Source organism: Pongo pygmaeus, chromosome 1 (assembly GCF_028885625.2).
Source record: "Pongo pygmaeus isolate AG05252 chromosome 1, NHGRI_mPonPyg2-v2.0_pri, whole genome shotgun sequence".
NCBI classification, from domain to species: Eukaryota; Metazoa; Chordata; class Mammalia; order Primates; family Hominidae; genus Pongo; species Pongo pygmaeus.
Genome location: NC_072373.2, coordinates 66896359 through 66915867, shown reverse-complemented (window position 1 = coordinate 66915867; position 19509 = coordinate 66896359). Strand labels below are relative to the sequence as shown.

Sequence of the window (19509 nt, the reverse complement as noted above, 5' to 3'; positions counted from 1 at the left end):
CATCTGTGTATACATAAGGCGGATGGTTATTTTATGCTTGTTTTCTCTTAGACTTGAAACCCACATGACACCAGAGATGTTCCGAACACCATTGCATGAAATTGCTCTTAGCATAAAACTTCTGCGTCTAGGAGGAATTGGCCAATTTCTGGCCAAAGCAATTGAACCTCCCCCTTTGGATGCTGTGATTGAAGCAGAACACACTCTTAGAGGTACTTAAAATACAAACCTACTTGACACAGATATTAATCATACCATCTGTCTTGTCCTGGCAGATAACACTTAACAAATGAATCAAGATGAAGATGTAGTCAACAGGGCTGTGATAATAATAGTAAGGCCTCCGTCTTACCTTAGATAGTATAGTCACTGTTCTAATGAGCAATGAGGAGGAAGAAAGGGACAATGTGAGTCTTACTTTAAAAAAGAAAAGAAAACTTAAAAAGGCATCTCTTAACTATGTACTAAAGATCAGAACATAACTTACTCATGATACCCACAGTATTTCATATGAATCTCTTCGAACTTTTTTGTTTTTTTGAAACGGAATCTCGCTCCATTGCCCAGGCTGGAGTGCAGTGGCGTGATCTCAGCTCACTGCAACCTCCACCTCCCAGGTTCAAGCCATTCTCCTTCCTCAGCCTCCCGAGTAGTTGAGACTACAGGCATACACCACCACACCCAGCTAATTTTTGTATTTTACTAAGACAGGGTTTCACCATGTTGGCCAGGCCGGTCTGAAACTCCCGACCTCAAGTGATCCACCCACCTCAGCCTCCCACAGTGCTGGGATTACAGGCAGGAGCCACTGCGTCCAGCCTGGAACATTTATGTTTTCTTGCTAAACTTGTTATAGAAGCAGTGAAAATAGTACAGTGAAAATTAAGGGCATTGGAGCTAGATCTGAATTTGAATTTTGAATCTAACATTTATCTACTATGTAACTTCAGAATTTTCTCTAGATTTTTTTTTTTAAAAAAACATTTAACAGCTGGGTGTCAGACTTCTTACGGCGTGTAGAAACTTACGCTGCTACATATACAGTATATACATATATACATATACAGTATAGTTAATACTGTATTTATAGACTTCATATGAATTGTATTTGTTTTTATAACCTACAGGATTTAGTTGTAGTACCTTCTTTATGTTGGGTGCTCCAGATTTTGATTTTGTTCTATTTTTGAGTACAGAGAATTGTTGGCTGTAGACATGGTATTAGCGATTGGCTTGACAAAAGAGGAACTCTAAACTACCATCTTAACCTTAATTTAGAGTAATGTTTTGTCTGCCTAAAATTAGTGTTCATTTGTTTCTGCTCACAAAGAACTGTCTCCCCACAGAGCTTGATGCATTAGATGCCAATGATGAGTTGACTCCTTTGGGACGAATCCTGGCTAAACTCCCCATTGAGCCTCGTTTTGGCAAAATGATGATAATGGGGTGTATTTTCTAGTAAGTGCTTTTGTTTTATTTCTCTTCGTTAAGTGGTAGAATAATTTCAGAATCTTCTCCTCCCTGTAAAAGCAGTATTGGCTCAGATAGATGAAAAAAATCCTAAATGTTCTTCAGGCAAGTAACATACCTAGTAGATATTGAGAGAAGTGTAACACTAAAAAAATGAACAGTTCTACTATATGGATATCTGGCCCCAACATGGGGAAAAGGGCACTGATTTCTCAAAAGTTAAAAGCAAGCAGGCCAGGCAATGTGGCTCACACCTTGAATCCTAGCACTTTGGGAGGCCGGGGTGGGAGGGTCCCTTGTTATTAATAGTCGGTCTTGAAAGAGCAGCGTCAGGAAAAGAGGTTTATTTTATCAGAAAATGTTGAAGATTAAGAGGTTTGGTATGATGGGGAAGAGAGAATATAAAAGGAAAAATATACTTGGTCATAATTTATGATAAATGTGTGGCCATTAGAGCATCAGAGCACTTTTTTCTTTCTGATTCTGAAGAGAGCAGCTATAAAGTTCTTTGTTAAGCCAATTTCATTGCAAATAAAAGTGGAATCATAGCCATAAAGAGTGCAACCCACAGTCGACAGTACTACCTGAGCTGCTGGCAACAACATTGTGATCTAGTCTGGATTTAACTGTCTTTGTGTATTTCAGCGTGGGAGATGCTATCTGTACCATTGCTGCTGCTACCTGCTTTCCAGAGCCTTTCATCAATGAAGGAAAGCGGCTGGGCTATATCCATCGAAATTTTGCTGGAAACAGATTTTCTGATCACGTAGCCCTTTTATCAGTATTCCAAGCCTGGGATGATGCTAGGTATGAGTAAGATTTGGGTGAGCTGTCTGTAGTTTCTCATTTGTGTTTAGTTTTCTGGTGTTAGAGAATGATTTCTCATGCCAATTTATTTTAGAATGGGTGGAGAAGAAGCAGAGATACGTTTTTGTGAGCACAAAAGACTGAATATGGCTACACTAAGAATGACCTGGGAAGCCAAAGTTCAGCTCAAAGAGATTTTGATTAATTCTGGGTTTCCAGAAGGTAAGACTTCTTCCATTGTTAAGATGTCTTTAAAGTGACATTTATATAGTACATGCAAATTGACAGCAAAGTGTATTTTAGTTTCAAATTTTAGACCCTATGATTTTTATATATTCCCGACTATTTCTTAGTTCTCATGAACACTGGTCTAGTTCCCAGAATGAGTACTTTGCTGATAACCTTACAGTGGTTTGCAAAGTAATTTATTAGCATTTAGACTTGAAGTAAATTCTACCACATTAAATTTTAAATGGCTTTAATTTATACTTTCGGTGTACAGATGATTAAAGGAGTTTATGACATCTAACGTAGAAAAAAACCAACCCATGTTTCTTGATGAGCTGTAGTACTTTTCTTTTCCAACTAGGTTAAAATATAGAATTATTTCCTAAAACATTGAGAACTGGAATGCATAACCAGAAATAAGACTGTTGAGAGACAGAAGGTAGTTGGGCAAGATGGTAAATTTGTAAAGGCTGTGATTGGAATAACAAAGTAGTGAGTAGTTCTCTTCTGTCATAAGCCAGCCGAAATTTTAGTTTTTCCTCAAAATTATAAGAAAGGGAAAACTTCATATGCTAGAGTCTTGAGATGCATTTTACAGGTAATGAAACAGGCACCAAGGTATAAATTGTCTTTAATTCATCCAATTACGAGGCTATAAGACTAGAACTCGTTTGTCTAGAACAAAATATGTCTGTGCTTTCAGCGGTTGACTGTCATGCTTTCCAGTCAGTAGCTAAGTACTCAAAGTGTAGACTGGGTAAAAACGTCAGCCTTCATTCTAGTAGGTGTCCTCTTAGATTATCTCCATCTTCTCTACAACTAACAGCTATTTAAGAGTAGCAGATAAATACTTTGTGGTCCTATCAGTCAAGCTCTTATTCTCAGAGTAGATGGTTGATTGGGGGACTTTAAAAAGTAATGACCCCGGCCGGGCACGGTGGCACACACCTGTAATCCCAGCACTTTGGGAGGCGGAGCCAGGTGGATCACGAGGTCAGGAGATCGAGACCATCCTGGCTAACACGGTGAAACCCGTCTCTACTAAAAATACAAAAAATTAGCCGGGCGTGGTGGCAGGTGCCTGTAGTCCCGGCTACTCGGGAGGCTGAGGCAGGAGAATGGCGTGAACCCAGGAGGCAGAGCTTGCAGTGAGCCGAGTTGGCACCACTGCACTCCAGCCTGGGCGACAGAGTGAGACTCGTCTCAAAAAAAAAAAGTAATCACCCCAAGCTTATTTATGGTTGAGTCTATAAGAGAATAGAGACGTTTTTGTTTTCTTATGTGGAAACTCAGTAACATTACTCCTTGAACTTAATCTGGGTGTAAGGATTCTGAGAAGAGAAAGTTTTACAGACAGGTTATGTGAAAAGAGTGAGGAAGAGTCAGTTCTCTGAATTATCTTGAATAGTTTGCATGTAATGTGAAGATCAGTCAGTTATCTGATTTTTCTTTTCACTCTGCTCCTCTTAACAGATTGTTTGTTGACACAAGTGTTTACTAACACTGGACCAGATAATAATTTGGATGTTGTTATCTCCCTCCTGGCCTTTGGTGTGTACCCCAATGTGTGCTATCATAAGGAAAAGAGGAAGATTCTCACCACTGAAGGGCGTAATGCACTTATCCACAAATCATCTGTTAATTGTCCTTTTAGTAGCCAAGACATGAAGTACCCATCTCCCTTCTTTGTATTTGGTGAAAAGGTAAGAAAAGACTGGAAAAGTTTACATTGAAAGTTGAAATTGTCTTTATAATCATTAGGAACATGAATTTTGATTTTCAAAGCACAGTGTATAGTGGTATTTGGAAGTTGGAATGTCAACCATTTTGTATTGTCTCTTTCTCCATTTGCAGATTCGAACTCGAGCCATCTCTGCTAAAGGCATGACTTTAGTCACCCCCCTGCAGTTGCTTCTCTTTGCCTCCAAGAAAGTCCAATCTGATGGGCAGATTGTGCTTGTAGATGACTGGTATGGATTTTCAGATGTGAACTCCAAACTGAATTCTTAGAATTACAATATGATGGAAATCAGCTGCTAATCTAACTTAATTATATACTAATTATAACTTAAATATATACTAATTATATCTAACTTAATTATATGCTATATACTTAATCTTAAATTGATACCAGTAGAAGCAAATGCATTAGGAATTTGAGCCATGTCTACCACTAGGCACACTACCACTGTGGAATCAGATTAAGTGAAGCTTGAGTACCCTTTCATATACTCTGTATATTGATTCAAAACTAGTGGTAAGCACTGGGCAAAAATGGAATAGAGCTTAATGGACAGCCAGTAGGCTTAGCCACCATATTCTTGAAAACCTAGAAAATGCCAGCATTCTGGGTCTCTTAAATTCATTATTTTAAAGTCTGGATGATCTGGCTGGGTGCGGCACATCACTTGGGCTCAGGAAGTTCAAGATCAGCCTGGACAACATGGTGAAACCTGTCTCTACGAAAAATACAAAAAAATTAGCCCTGTGTGGTAGCGCACACCTGTAGTCCCAGCTATTCTGGAGGCTGAGGCAGGAGAATCACTTGAACCTGGGAGTTGGAGGTTGCAATGAGCTATCACGCCACTGCACTCCAGCCAGGGCAACAGAGGAAGACTCTGTCTCAAAAATAAATAAATAAAGTCTGAATGATCCATATTGCTGGACTTTGTTTTTTGTTTATTATATATTGCATATATTTTTATTATAGTTTATTTGGCTTGATAGGCTTTTTGGCTTAAGACTCCTGCTCATAGCTAGCAGTGAATTTTAAGAAGCTATTGCTGATTATTACTACTCTTCATATCTGTGTTTGCCTAAGTTTGGGGCCATTATAAGTAGGTTTTTTTTTTTTTTTCAATATTAATGCTTAAGAAGTTAAATTTATTCTATAACGTGCCATGTGTGAAGTTGAGAGATAATGGTCTTTTTCTACATATACTCCCTCTCTTATTTTTAATGTATTTCGCCACTTTAGGATTAAACTGCAAATATCTCATGAAGCTGCTGCCTGTATCACTGGTCTCCGGGCAGCCATGGAGGCTCTGGTTGTTGAAGTAACCAAACAACCTGCTATCATCAGCCAGTTGGACCCCGTAAATGAACGTATGCTGAACATGATCCGTCAGATCTCTAGACCCTCAGCTGCTGGTATCAACCTTATGATTGGCAGTACACGGTGAGTACAATATTAACTTCTTACTGAACCAAGTAGAGGGGAGAGATCTTACGTAGGCCTAGAATTCCTAAAGTTAGTGATAGAAGCCCTATCACTTAAGTAAAATTCTAGATATAGATAGAGCTATAGATAGTTTAGTTGCGGCTAACATACTCAGAACAAAGAATGTCATTTACTTTTTTGTTAGTAATTGGTCTACTGCATCAGTGCATGTTGGTAGTGTTAGAAAAGGATCTTACAAATACACATTCATAGTTCAGAGTGGGTCACATGACAGGGAAGTGACACAGCCCAGATAGCCCTTTTTCCATGGTACTGTTTTGGCATCTCTAAAGAAAAATATTGATGAGATGTTAAATTGCTTCTTTATCAAATGTATATGTGTTTTTGTTTATCTTAAACAACTAGAGCATGGATATCTTAAAGAAATGAGAAATTTATCTTAATTCTTAAAATTTTTATTTGCTTCAGGTTTTCAAATTTTTTTTCTTTGCCCACTAATTTTTATTTACAAATACTTGATACTTACCAAAAAGGCAGAAGAATGATACAGTGTATAGCCATATAGTCTTTATTTAGGTTCACTAATTTTCAGTGTTTTGTACATTTGCTTAATATTTGTGATGAAGTAGCAGGCATTGCCACATTTTACGTCAGTACACTTCATGTCTTTTAAGAACATGGCCGCAATACCACAATCACACCCCAAAACCTTAAGTGTTTTAGTAATACTATAATATACTAATGTACTAAAATTCTTCCAGTTATCCAAAAATGACCTCTAATTCCTCATCAAAAATGATGTGTTGGCATTTGGTCTATCTGTAAGATGGGTTGATTGTTATCCTCATCCTCTTTAATATAAACAAGGAAACTGGGCACAGATAAGACCCAAGGTCATACAGCTAATAACTGATAGAACCAGGTTCAAACCCAGGCAACATGGCTCCTGAAACAGTGCTCTTACTATGCTATTCTGTGGCCCTCCCAGGTGGTTAAATGCATAGAATAATTCAATAAGCGTCATAGGCAGATAACAAATGAAGTATTCATGGGTGTTTAGGAGAAGAGAGATTATTTTTGGTAGGACGGCTGGTAAGCAAAGAGCCTCTGTGTATATAATCTGTTTCTAAGAAGGATAATAGTCCGGAAACTAGAAAGAAAGGGATGCATGCAAGAGAGTTTAGGATGTATGAGTATGTGGTGGCCTAAATTACAGTAGTAGATAGAATTGCAATGGGGAGATGTGACTGGATTAGACAGATTTGTGGTAGAATCAATAGGAATTCGTGATGGACTAAAATGGAATAGTGCAATGAAAGAAGGAAGACAGATTACAGTCATTTATTTTTTATTTTATTTTTATTTTATTTATTTATTTATTTTTTTTTGAGAGGCAGTTTTGCTCTGTTGCCCAGGCTGGAGTGCAGTGGTGCCATCTTGGCTCACTGCAACCTCTGCCTTCCGGGTTCAAGCGATCCTCCTGCCTCAAACCCCGGAGCAGCTGGGATTACAGGCACACACTGCCACACCCAGCTAATTTTTGTATTTTTAGTAGAAACAGGGTTTTGCCATGTTGCCCAGGCTAGTTCTAACTCCTGACCTCAGGTGATCCACCCACCTCAGCCTCCCAAAGTGCTGGGATTACAAACCTGAACCACTGCACCCAGCCACACAGCCATATTTCTGACTTAGCTGCTGAATTGGTAGTGTTATTCTCGAAGAAAAGCTGCACAGGAGTAATAAGCAGATTGGGGATATGTTTAATTGAAGTTGTTGACGGTCCATCTCGATTTCTGCAATTTTTCATTAGCTTTATTTTCCTTATTTGCCACATGAAACAGATTTAGGCATTACCAAGGACATTTTTCAAAATCATATTTCAGAATTATTGCAGGAAAACATTTGGTGATAAAGACCAAATAGTTTATTGGCAGCTCCAGGAACCCTCTCCTAATGCTTGCCTTCTTGGAAACACTATTGTTATTGAACTGAGTAAGAGGACTGTCTTAAAGTTCTGATGACATACTGCCAAAATTCAAAACCTTTGAGATCGAACCAGAAAGAACTTCAGAAAAACAGATGGATACAATTGATAACTGTTTTAGAATAGCAGATCAATTTTATTTCAATTTCTATTTGTGCATTTGGCTTCATTCCCTTTATGTATTAAATTTTCAAATATAACTAAATGTGTACATTTGGTGAGTCGTTGGGAAATAATAAGAATGCTTTGCTAAAGTGATGGTTTTGTGCTTTTCCTAGGTATGGAGATGGTCCACGTCCTCCCAAGATGGCCCGATATGACAATGGAAGTGGATATAGAAGGGGAGGTTCTAGTTACAGTGGTGGAGGCTATGGCAGTGGCTATAGCAGTGGAGGCTATGGTAGCGGAGGCTATGGTGGCAGTGCCAACTCCTTTCGGGCAGGATATGGTGGTGTTGGTGGAGGCTATAGAGGAGTTTCCCGAGGTGGCTTTAGAGGCAACTCTGGAGGAGACTACAGAGGGCCTAGTGGAGGCTACAGAGGATCTGGGGGATTCCAGCGAGGAGGTGGTAGGGGGGCCTATGGAACTGGCTACTTTGGACAGGGAAGAGGAGGTGGCGGCTATTAAAACTTGGTTATGTCAGTTCCTGTGTGTAGACAGTAAGGAAAAAAAGGCATGCTATGTGTTACGTGTTTCTTCCAGTATGTTTATTTGCCACCAAAAAGTAAATGCATTTTCACCCATTCTGTGGTTCATTGTAGTTTAAGGAAACCAAGCATATAGATGCATTAGTGATTTTGTTTATATTATGTAAAATATAACGATCTCTTAAAAATACCACAGTTTGTATTTTTTCTTTAAGGAGTAAAGATTTGCCTTTAAATAACTTGGTATTTTCCTGGCTTTCGTTTAATACAATAGAAAATAAAGTATTACACCGAATACTTGCCGTGTAGTTTGTTTGTTGACCTCATATGTTAGAAAATTTTACAATGCCAGTTACATCTGTTCATTTTAAATGTCAGAGAAGTTGTACCCTGTTTCAAAAGTATACTAAGTGATACTACTTGTAATAGAATAAATCACCTTGGAATTGAATTGTTACCTTTTGAAATAAATACTGGCAAGTGCACAAGCCACATAAACCTGAATAAAACTTTTGACCTAGGGCTGAACATTTGGCTTCCTCCCATATTCTGTCTTTGAATAAGACCAAGGCCAGCATTTTCTTTTCTAAGTTAGTTTCCACAATGACAATTACAAGCAATATAATCAATCCATAGAACTCTTGAATAAAAGGTAAATGAAGCTTCACTGATGTGACACATTTACCTACCTTACTGTGTTGCAAAAGGTTTTTGTCAAGCTACTTTGTTTTAATAGAGATGTTCATACATTTATAGCACTTTACAGTTTCCAGTGAATTCTCAGATTTCTCATTTGAGCAAGATACAGTGGAGAGGGCAAAGGTACTGGATTACACAGAACTGGGTTTGTCTTAATTCTGTTCTCAACCATGTGGATGATCTTGGGCATATTTTTGTCTTGGTTTCCTTTTCAAAGTCTTTTATCCTGCATATATGTTTTAGATCACCTTCAGCAATTATTGTTAAGCTGATGGCACCTATCTGCAGACTCACAAGTCTATCTCCAACCGAGATTTCCTTTCTGAGCCATGTAAACAACTGCACACTGAACATGCGTCTCTGCTTAAATATCCCACAGAAAAAAATCTCAGTGCTTTCCAAACTGACCTCTTTCCCCTCCCAACCTACCTTATGTCCTGACAGTACTGTGTTCTCTGCTCTGCTCTTTGGAGTTTCAGCTGCTTAATTGCTTAAGCCACCACCGCTGGTCAGCTCAAAACATCTTTCAATATACTTTTATAGATCAGTTGCCTCTGTTGTATTCAGTCTTAGTTTGGACATACAGTGCCACAGCAACTTAACTGATCCTGCCTACAGGCTTGCCTCAATCTGATCTCCACTACAGCTACAGTAAACATTCCCAAACAAATCTAGTTTCATACCCCCTCTCCTGACTTAAACCAATGGTTCTTAACTGCCGTCAGGGTAGAGGCTAAACTCCCTTCTTAGCTGCTCACTCCGGCTCTACCTTCATTTCTGCGGTACAGCTGTAGCTAGCCAAACTAGCACCATCGATGGATCATGAGCTTTCTCTCCCTTTGCAAGTTGTGAAAACTCCCATAAAAGGTATAAAATCAATAATGGTTCATTTGAATGGTACTCATCCCTCCAACAAATTCAAGTAGAAATGTAAATTGAAAAATGGCCAAAAGTTGTCAAAGTGCATTCTCTAAAGGTTGAAAGAAGCACTAAGGCACAGTTCTAATGTTACCATATTCAGCTAAAGACCTGAGGAGCTCCATATGTAGCTCCCCCCTGTCTTGTGCCCCACGTATTCCAGGTGTCCTCCCTAAACTCCAGTTTGTCTCTTAACTGCAGTGCTCTGCTTGGTACTTTCTCCCTCTGCCATGACCCAGAAAGTGCTTCCACATAGCCATGGACTTGTCTTATTTGTTTTCCTTCTTGGGGGATCACAGTTCTGCATTGCCTGTTACCTAATGTCTGAAAGCAGCTGTTTAAGTAGTTGCTTACATGGGAGGAAAAGTTCAGTGCCATTTGCACTTGTCATAGCTGTAAGTGGGAATCCACTTCAGTTACCAAAGAATCCATTATAAGGTCCAGAAATCATTCCTTTTCTTAGATGAGACTTAGCAGAAGGCTATATATTTTGTGACATATTAATACCTTGAGGCATCAACCACTGTTTAATTTCTTTTTTGAGGCAGGGTCACCCAGGCTGGAGTGTAGTGGCACAATCTCAGCTCACTTGCAACCTCTACCTCCCAGGCTCAAGCAATCTTCCCACCTCAATCTCCTAAGCAGTGGATAACTGGGACCACAGGCCCCTGCCACCAACACACCCAGCTAATTTTTGTATTTTTTGTAGAAACGGGTTTTCACCTGCCCAGGCTGATCTTGAACTCTTGACCTCAGGCAATTCACCCGCCTCGGCCTCCCAAAGTGCTGGGATTACAGGCATGAGCCACCACAGCTGGCCTTCATTTCCTTTCTTAGCCATCCCTACCTTTTGCTTAGAACAAAGACAATAGTTAAAGAATGTCACAGCAAGTGTGCAATGACTGAAAGTTCTTCCAAAATGAGAGCTTGAATACACACCGTTCCCATTCAGGAAATGGGAGAGAATTCGGGGAAAAAATAATGTAGAAAGGTTTCTGCTTACCACCCATTCTCTCACAGCACATATCTGCTGGGGTTTGGGGTAATAGAGTTGGCAGTGACAATTGAGTCCGCCCTTCTAGAAGTTCAGACAGGAAAGAGTGGCCTGATTTGCACGTGTTTGGTCCGTGGTTGACAGCTTGAAAGTTAACTGGAAGAAAAAGCTGATGTGCCAATTTCAGGAAGCCATGCTGCAGACCTCCGTGTGTTAACAGAATGTGTAGGTACAGTGTCCTGAAGTAAGCAGCTACAATTTGGTGGGATCTGCTGTGCTGTGAAGCTACACTCCAGACCCTCTGAACGTCACCAATGCCATAGGAACAGATCAGAATATGAATAGTTGTGCCAACTTAGGGGTCAGCCCAGACGACAAGAAAGAAGACATCAACTTTAGCCAAGCATGTATTTGAATACCAATTTCCCTCTTTCTGAATCTGGAAACAGAATTGGGACAGGAGGATAGTAAAGAAAACCAAAAATGGAATTTCTAATTTGGAACTGATGTGAATTTTGGTTTTGACTGGGAAAACGGCTCCTGAATTCTACTGTATTTATCAGAAAGACTTAGACTTGAATTACTGTCCAGAAGACAAAAAGGAAAGTTTTTTAAAGTTGTATTTGTGTAACTTTCATATTTGCAGACTGTTTTATTACATGTAGCATAAAATATTTCTGGACCATGTGGGGAAAATTTAATATTGAATCTCAAAGTTAACTGAGGTTACCTGAATTTCTGAGACTATTTTAGTGATAATTTAGCTTCTAAGAAAAGATGTTGAGGAGAGGTGGAGCAAGATGGCTCAATAGAACCCTCCAGTGATCATCTCCCCGCAAGAACACCAAACTGAAAACTATCCACACAAAAAACCTTTGTAAGAACCAAAAATCAGGTGAGCGATCACAGTACCTGGAAAGAGGTATATTGAGGAAAGAGGCATGGAAGAAGGTAGGAAAGACAGTCTTGACTGGCCTACATCACCCCTTCTCTAAAGACAGTCTTGACTGGCCTACATCACCCCTTCTCTATGCCCTGGCAGCGGCCACATGGCTCAGACAGAATCTGTGTGCCTGGTAGTGGGGGAACAGATTCTGAGACTGCGTTGGAACTCAGTGCTACTCTATCACAGCGCAAAGAAGAATTTAGCCCACGCCCATGGAGGAAACATTTATACCTAGCCAGAGATAGCTAGGTATATTGATGCCTAGACACCTAGATATTTATAGCCAGAGATGAATTGTGCTTCCCAGTGGCTGGAACCTGACTTCTGGCAAGCCCTGCCACTGCAGACAAAAGTGCTCTGGGGTCCTAAATGAAAGGCAGTCTAGGCCACAAGGACTGCAATTCCTGGACAAGTCCTGGTGCTGTGCTGGGCTCTGAGCCAGTTCACTTCAGGTACACACAACCTAGTTTGAGACACCAGCTGGGGCAGCCAATGGAGTGTTTACGTCACCCCTCCCCCAAAACCAGAAAGCACAGCTTGCAGCTTCTAGAAAGACTCCCTCCTTCAGCTGAAGAATGGTTCAACATACGCAAATCAACCAATGTGATACATCATATCAATGGGATGAAGGACAAAAAACATGATAATTTCCATTAATGCTGAAAAAGCATTTGTTAAAATTCAGCCATCCTGTGGGGTGGGGGAGGGGGGAGGGATAGCATTAGGAGATATACCTAATGTAAATGACTAGTTAATGGGTGCAGCACACCAACATGGCACATGTATACATATGTAACAAACCTGCACGTTGTGCACATGTACCCTAGCACTTAAAGTATAATAAAAAAAAGAACATCCCTTCATGATTTAAATAAAACCCTCAAAAAACTGGGTATAGAAGGACATACCTCAATACAATAAAATCCATATATGACAGACCCACAGCTAGTATCATACTGAATGGGAAAGGACTTTCCTCTAAGATCTAGAACAAGACAAGGATGCCACTTTCACCATTGTTATTCAACATAACTGGAAGTCCTAGCTAGAGCAATCAGGCAAGAGAAAGAAAGGGCATCCAAATTGGAAAGGAAAAAGTCAAATTATCCTTGTTTGCAGATGATATGATCTTATATTTGGAAAAACCTCAAGACTCCAGCAAAAAAACTACTGGAACTGATAAATTTGGTAAAGTTGCAGGATACAAACAGACATACAAAAATCAATAGCATTTTTTGCCAGCAACAAACAATCTGAAAAAGAAATCAAGAAAGTAAGTCAATTTACAATAGCTACAAATAAAATAAAATATCTAAGAATAAACTTCACTGAAGACGTGAACGATCTCTACAATAAAAACTATAAAACATTGATGCAAGAAATTGAAGAGGACACCAAAAAATGGAAAAATATTCCTGTTCTGTTTGGAAGAACTGATATTGTTAAAATGGTCATACTACCCAAAGCAATCTACAGATTGAATGCATTCTCTATCAAAATACCAATGACATTCTTCACAGAAATAGCGAAAATAATTCTAAAATTTAAATGGAACCACTAAAGACCCAGAATAGCCAAAGCCATCCTGAGCCTAAAGAACAAAACTGGAGAAATCACATTACCTGACTTCAAATTATACTGCAGAACTATAGGAACCAAAACAACATGGTACTGTTAGCAGCAGAACATACCTGAGTCACACAGCACCAAAGTATGTTACTGGCGATGAATTCATATGAGTCTGCAACAACCTCATTTCTTGCCTCCTCAGAGGAAAGAATTTGAGGGGCATAAGGCAGAAGGAGAGACTGAGGCAAGTTTTAGAGCAAGAGCGAAAGTTTTATTAAGAAGTCTTATAACAAGGGCCAGGCCCGGTGGCTCACGCCTGTAATCCCAACACTTTAGGAGGCTCAGGCAGGTAGATCACCTGAGGTCAGGAATTTGAGACCAGCCTGGCCAACATGATGAAACCCCATCTCTACTAAAAATACAACAATTAAGGCCAGGAGTGGTGGCTCATGCCTGTAATCCCAACACTTTGAGAGGCTGAGGTGGGCGGATCACCTGAGGTCAGGAGTTCGAGACCAGCCTGACCAGCATGGAGAAACTCCGTCTCTACTAAAAATACTAAAAATAGCCGGGTGTGGTGGTGCACGCCTGTAATCGCAGCTACTCAGAAAGGCTAAGGCAGGAGAATCGCTTGAACCCGGGAGGCAGAGGTTGCAGTGAGCTGAGATTGTGTCATTGCACTCCAGCCTGGGCAACGAGCAAAACTCCGTCTCAAAAAAAACAAAAAAAACAAAAAATTAGCCAGACGTGGTGGAGGGCACTTGTAGTCCCAGCTACTCAGGAGGCTGAGGCAGGAGAATCGCTTGAACCCAGGAGGCAGAGATTGCAGAGAGCCGAGATCATGCCATTGCACTCCAGCCTGGGTGACAGAGTGAGACTCTGTCTCCCAAAAAATAAATAAATAAATAAAAGTTTTATAACAGGAATAAAAGGAAGGAAAGTACACTTGGAAGAGGGCCAAGTAGGTGACTCAAGAGGCAAGTGTGCGGCTTGACCTTTTGACTTGGGGTTTTATACATTGGCATACTTCTGGGGTTTTGTGTTACTTCTTCCCGCTTGCCAAACTCCTGAGCTCTTATCAGGAAGCTGCTGATCACCAGTTTCAGGTGTTTTCTATTTATTAGAATAGACTGCCTTTCCTTGGCACTGGCTGTGACCAATTATTAGTTTAGAGAGACAGTTGACCACCTGACCATCACCTGATGGTTGCCTGACACTCCTGGTGTATCGTGGGGGGTGGGGGGAGGGGCGGAGCGCTCTTCTGCCCCACTCATACCCAACTAGCTACCCACTGTAACATTACTTGCATAAAAACAGGCACATAGACTCATGGAACAGAATAGAGAAATTAAAACAGTTGAACTCATGGAGATAAAGTAATGGTTACCAAAGGCTGGCAAGGGTAGTGGTGGTGGTAGGAAAGTGGGGATGATTAATGGGTACACAAATATTGTTAGATTGAATGAATAAGATTTAGAATTTGGTAGCACAACAGGGCAACTACAGGCAACAATAATTTACTGTACATTTAAAGAAAACTAAAAGTGTCCTAGCCAGAGCATCAGACAAGAGAAAGGGCATCTGAGTCGGTAGAGAGGAAGTCAAACTGTCACTGTCAGTGATGTGATCACATACCTAGAAAACCCTAGGTATGCAGTAAGACTCATCCTAAAAGCTCCTAGATCTGAAAAATGAGCTCAGTAAAGTTTCAAGATAGAAAATCAATGTACGCAAATCAGTAGCACTGCTATAAACCGACAACAACTCAGTTGAGACTCAAATCAAGAACTCAATCACTTTTACAACAGCTGCAAAAATAAAATACTTAGGAATATACCTAACCAAGGAGGTGAAAGATCTCTTCAAGGAAGACTACCAAACACTGCTGAAAGAAATCATCGATGACAGAACGAAATGGAAACATATCCCATGCTCATGGATGGGTAGAATTAATATTGTGAAAATGACCATACTGCCAAAAGCAATCTATAGATTTAGTGCAATTCCCATCAAAATACTATCATCATTCTTCACAGAACTAGAAAAAACAATCCTAAAATTCATATGGACCCAAAAAAGAGCCGGCACAGCCAAAGCAAGACTAAGCGAAAAGAACAAATCTAGAGGCATCATATTACCTGACTCAAACTATACTACAAGGCTATAGTTACCAAAACAGCATGGTACTGGTATAAAAAAAGGCATGTAGACCAGTGGAACAGAATACCCAGAAATAAAGCCAAATATTTACAGCCAACTGATCTTTGACAAAGCAAACAGAAACATAAAGTGAGGAAAGGACACTGCATTCAACAAATGGTGCTGGGATAATTGGCAAGCCACATGTAGAAGAATGAAACTGGATCCTCATCTCTCACCTTATATAAAAATCAACTCAAGATGGATCAAAGACTTAAATCTAAGACCTGAGGCCATAAAAATTCTAAAAGATAACATCGGAAAAACTCTTCTAGACATTGGCTTAGGAAAGAGTTCATGACCAAGAACCCAAAAACAAATGCAACAAAAACAAAAATAGATGGGACCTAATTAAACTAAAAAACTTCTGCACAGCAGAAGAAATAATCAGCTTAGTAAACAGACAGTCCACAGAGTGGGAGAAAATATTTGCAAACTATGCATCCAACAAAGGTCTAATATCCAGAACTCAAATCAGCAAGAAAAAAAAAAATCAAAAAGTGGGCTAAGGACATGAATAGACAATTCTCAAAAGAAGTTATACAGGCCGGGTACAGTGGCTCATGCCTGTAATCCCAGCACTTTGGGAGGGTGAGGTGGGTGGATCGCCTGAGGTTAGGAGTTCAAGACCAGCCTGGCCAACATGGTGAAACCCCATCTCTACTAAAAATACAAAAACTAGCTAGGTGTGGTTGTTGTGCATCTATTATCCCAGCTACTCGGGGGACTGAGGCAGGAGAATGGCTTGAACATGGGAGGCGGAGGTTGCAGTGAGCTGAGATCACACCACTGTACTCCAGCCTGGGCAATAGAGTGAGACTCCATCTCAAAAATAAAAACTAATAAAATAATAAAAATTTTAAAATTAAAAAGATATACAAATGGCCAAGAAACATATGAAAAATGCTCAACATCACTAATTATCAGGGAAATGCAAATTAAGACCACAATGAGATACCACCTTACTCCTACATGAATGGCCATAATTTAAAAATCAAAAAACAATAGATATTTGTATGGATGTGGTGAAAAGGGAACACTTTTACACTGCTGGTGGGAATGTAAACTAGTACAACTACTATGGAAAACAGTATAGAGATTTCTTAACTAAAAGTAGATCTACCATTTGATCTAGCAATCCCACTACTGGGTAGCTCCCCAGAGGAAAAGAAATCATTATATGTAAAAGACACTTGCACACGTATGTTTATTGCAGCACAATTCACAACCACAAAAATACAGGACCAGCCTAAATGCCCATCAACCAAGTGGATAAAGAAAATGTAGTATATACATACTATGAAATACTACTCAGCCATAAAAAGGAATGAAATAATTGCATTTGCAGCAACCTGGATGGAATTGGAGACCATTATTCTATGTAAAGTAACTCAGGAATGGAAAAACCAAATATTGTATGTTCTCACTTATAAGTGGGAGCTAAGCTATGAGGACACAAAGGTGTAAGAGTGATATAGTGGACTTTGGGGACTCGGGAGAAGGGTAGGAGGGAGTGAGGGATAAAAGACTACACATTGGATACAATGTACACTGCTCAGGTGTTGGGTGCACCAAAATCTCAGAAACCACAACTAAAGAACTTATTCATGTAACCAAACACCACCTGCTCCCCAAAAACGATTGAAATAAAATTTTTTAAAAAGATAAATAAAAGTGTATAATTGGATTGTTTGTAACAAAAAGAAAGAATAAATGCTTGAGGTGATGTGTGCCCCATTTATTGTGTGTGGTTATTACTCATTGCATGCCTGTATCAAATTATCTCATGTACCTCATAACTATATACACCTACTATGTATACACAAAATTAAAGATTAAAAAAATAAATTTTAAGACATAAAAAAAAAGATGTAAAAAGAATCTTTACTTCCTGGGAACTGACTAGAGTTGCCAAATGTCTCAATTGGCCCAGGACTATCTGTTTTCCTAAGACAGAAGAAGCGCTAAAACTGGGAAAGTCCTGGGCAAACTGGGATGAATTGGTCACCCTAGGATTTATCTTAAATGGAAGCACTTTTAGGAATTTTCAAACTTTGAAATTCCATATTTCTTTCATACCTAGAAATAAATTTAAGATAAAGGTAACAAAGCAGTTGGCTATATAATCAAATGTTTAATGTTTCTCATCTTAACAGGCATAACTGTAAAACATTTTTCATGCTAACATGTAAAAATAACCAATAAATACATTATTTTACAGTTTTACATTTTTGTATTAATATACATTATATGTACATTATAATATATCTCTCTATTATATAATAAGTAATCTCACATCTCAAGATTTTTTTTTTTTTTTGAGACAGAGTCTCACTCTGTCACCAGGCTGGAGTGCAATGGCACCATCTCGGCTTACTGCAATCTCTATCTCTCCCAGGTTCAAGCAATTCTCCTGCCTCAGCCTCCCAAGTAGCTGGGATTATAGGCACACGCCACCATACCCAGCTAATTTTTGTATTTTTAATAGAGACGGGGTTTCACCATGTTGGCCAGGATGGTCTCGATCTCCTGACCTGCTGATCTGCCCACCTCAGCCTCCAAAAGTGCTGAGATAACAGGCGTGAGCCACCGCGCCAGGCCAAGAATCTTATTTTTTTTAAATATATGTATTTAAATATACATAATATATAAGAATATATACATATTTAAATATTTAAGAATATGTACATATTTAAATATTTAAGAATAAGTATATATATTACACTATATATTATTTATATATTTAACTATATAGTTTATAGATTATATTATCTAGTATGTAATCATATATAGTTCTTATATATGATTATTAACTTTTAACATATAAAAATATATATTTTAAAAGTTAAGAATCATATATATATAATTATATATATATAATTAAGAATCTTGAGATGTGAGATTACCCTGGATCATCCAGGCAGGGTCAACCTAATCATAAAAGTCCTTAAAAGTGGAAGAGGGAGGTAGAAGAAGGAGTCAGGGAGATGAGACAAAAGAATAGACAAGAGACTCAGAGGAGAGACACTCGATCCACCGTTGCTTTGAAAATGGAGGCCATGAGCCAAGGAATGAAATCAGCCACCAGAAACTCAGCTGTCAACCGTCAAGGAAACAGGGAGCTGAATCCTACAACTACAAGGAACTGAATTCTGTCAACACCCAAATGAACAAGGAGACAGATCCTTCCCTAGAGCATCCAAAAAGGAATGCAGGCCTGTCAACACTTTGATTTTGGCCCAGGGAGACCCATGTCAGATTTTTGACCTACAGAACTGTAAGATTATAAATCTGTGTTAAGCCGCTAAGTTTGTGGTAACTTACTATGACTGCAATGGAAAACTAATACAATATATAAATTCAGTCTTTCATTTATTAAGGTATAGGAGGAAAAGTAGGGATGGAAAGGTAGAAGAGGAAAAAAGTTAATTTTATGAAATATCAAAATTCTTAGAAAATCTTAAAAATGCTTTATGCATGTTTTAGAATCATGAAACGAAAAAACAGCATCACTATATTCTGTAGTTGGCCTGGGAAAAGACAAATAGGTTAGAAACCAGTGGCAGCAACAGAAGGGAGGTAGATGGCCAGAGTAAGAAGTTTATTTACACAAGGCTACTGCTTTTATTGTATACCTTCAAAGATATTAGTTTGCCCATTACCTATTCTTTCTGAAGGCAAAAACAGAGAAAGGTAGGGGAAGAGGATGGAAAAGGAAAATCCCCACCCTTAACACTCACTACATTCATTATAGAAAGATGTTTCTTATTAAGGCCCCCAAGGACAATCCTGGAATTATTTTAACAAGTCTTTGTGTACACAGACTACGTATAATCAAAATCTATGGAACTGCCTATAGGTTTTCTT

General features: G+C 39.1%; 1 protein-coding gene across 2 annotated transcripts in view; it reads left to right on the top strand.

Annotated features, from left to right (window-relative positions):
• DHX9 (DExH-box helicase 9) overlaps window positions 1-8612 on the top strand; it is a 49032-nt gene extending 40420 nt beyond the window's left edge. For both annotated transcript variants that reach the window (XM_054455475.2, XM_054455495.1), the window contains 8 exons: window positions 52-212; window positions 1347-1458; window positions 2116-2277; window positions 2372-2499; window positions 3979-4208; window positions 4360-4475; window positions 5483-5683; window positions 7949-8612. In XM_054455475.2, the coding sequence (XP_054311450.1) occupies window positions 52-212; window positions 1347-1458; window positions 2116-2277; window positions 2372-2499; window positions 3979-4208; window positions 4360-4475; window positions 5483-5683; window positions 7949-8297 (1459 nt within the window). In that variant the 3' untranslated portion in view covers window positions 8298-8612. The remainder of the gene's footprint in view (window positions 1-51; window positions 213-1346; window positions 1459-2115; window positions 2278-2371; window positions 2500-3978; window positions 4209-4359; window positions 4476-5482; window positions 5684-7948) is intronic.
• The last annotated feature ends 10897 nt before the right edge of the window (window positions 8613-19509 follow it).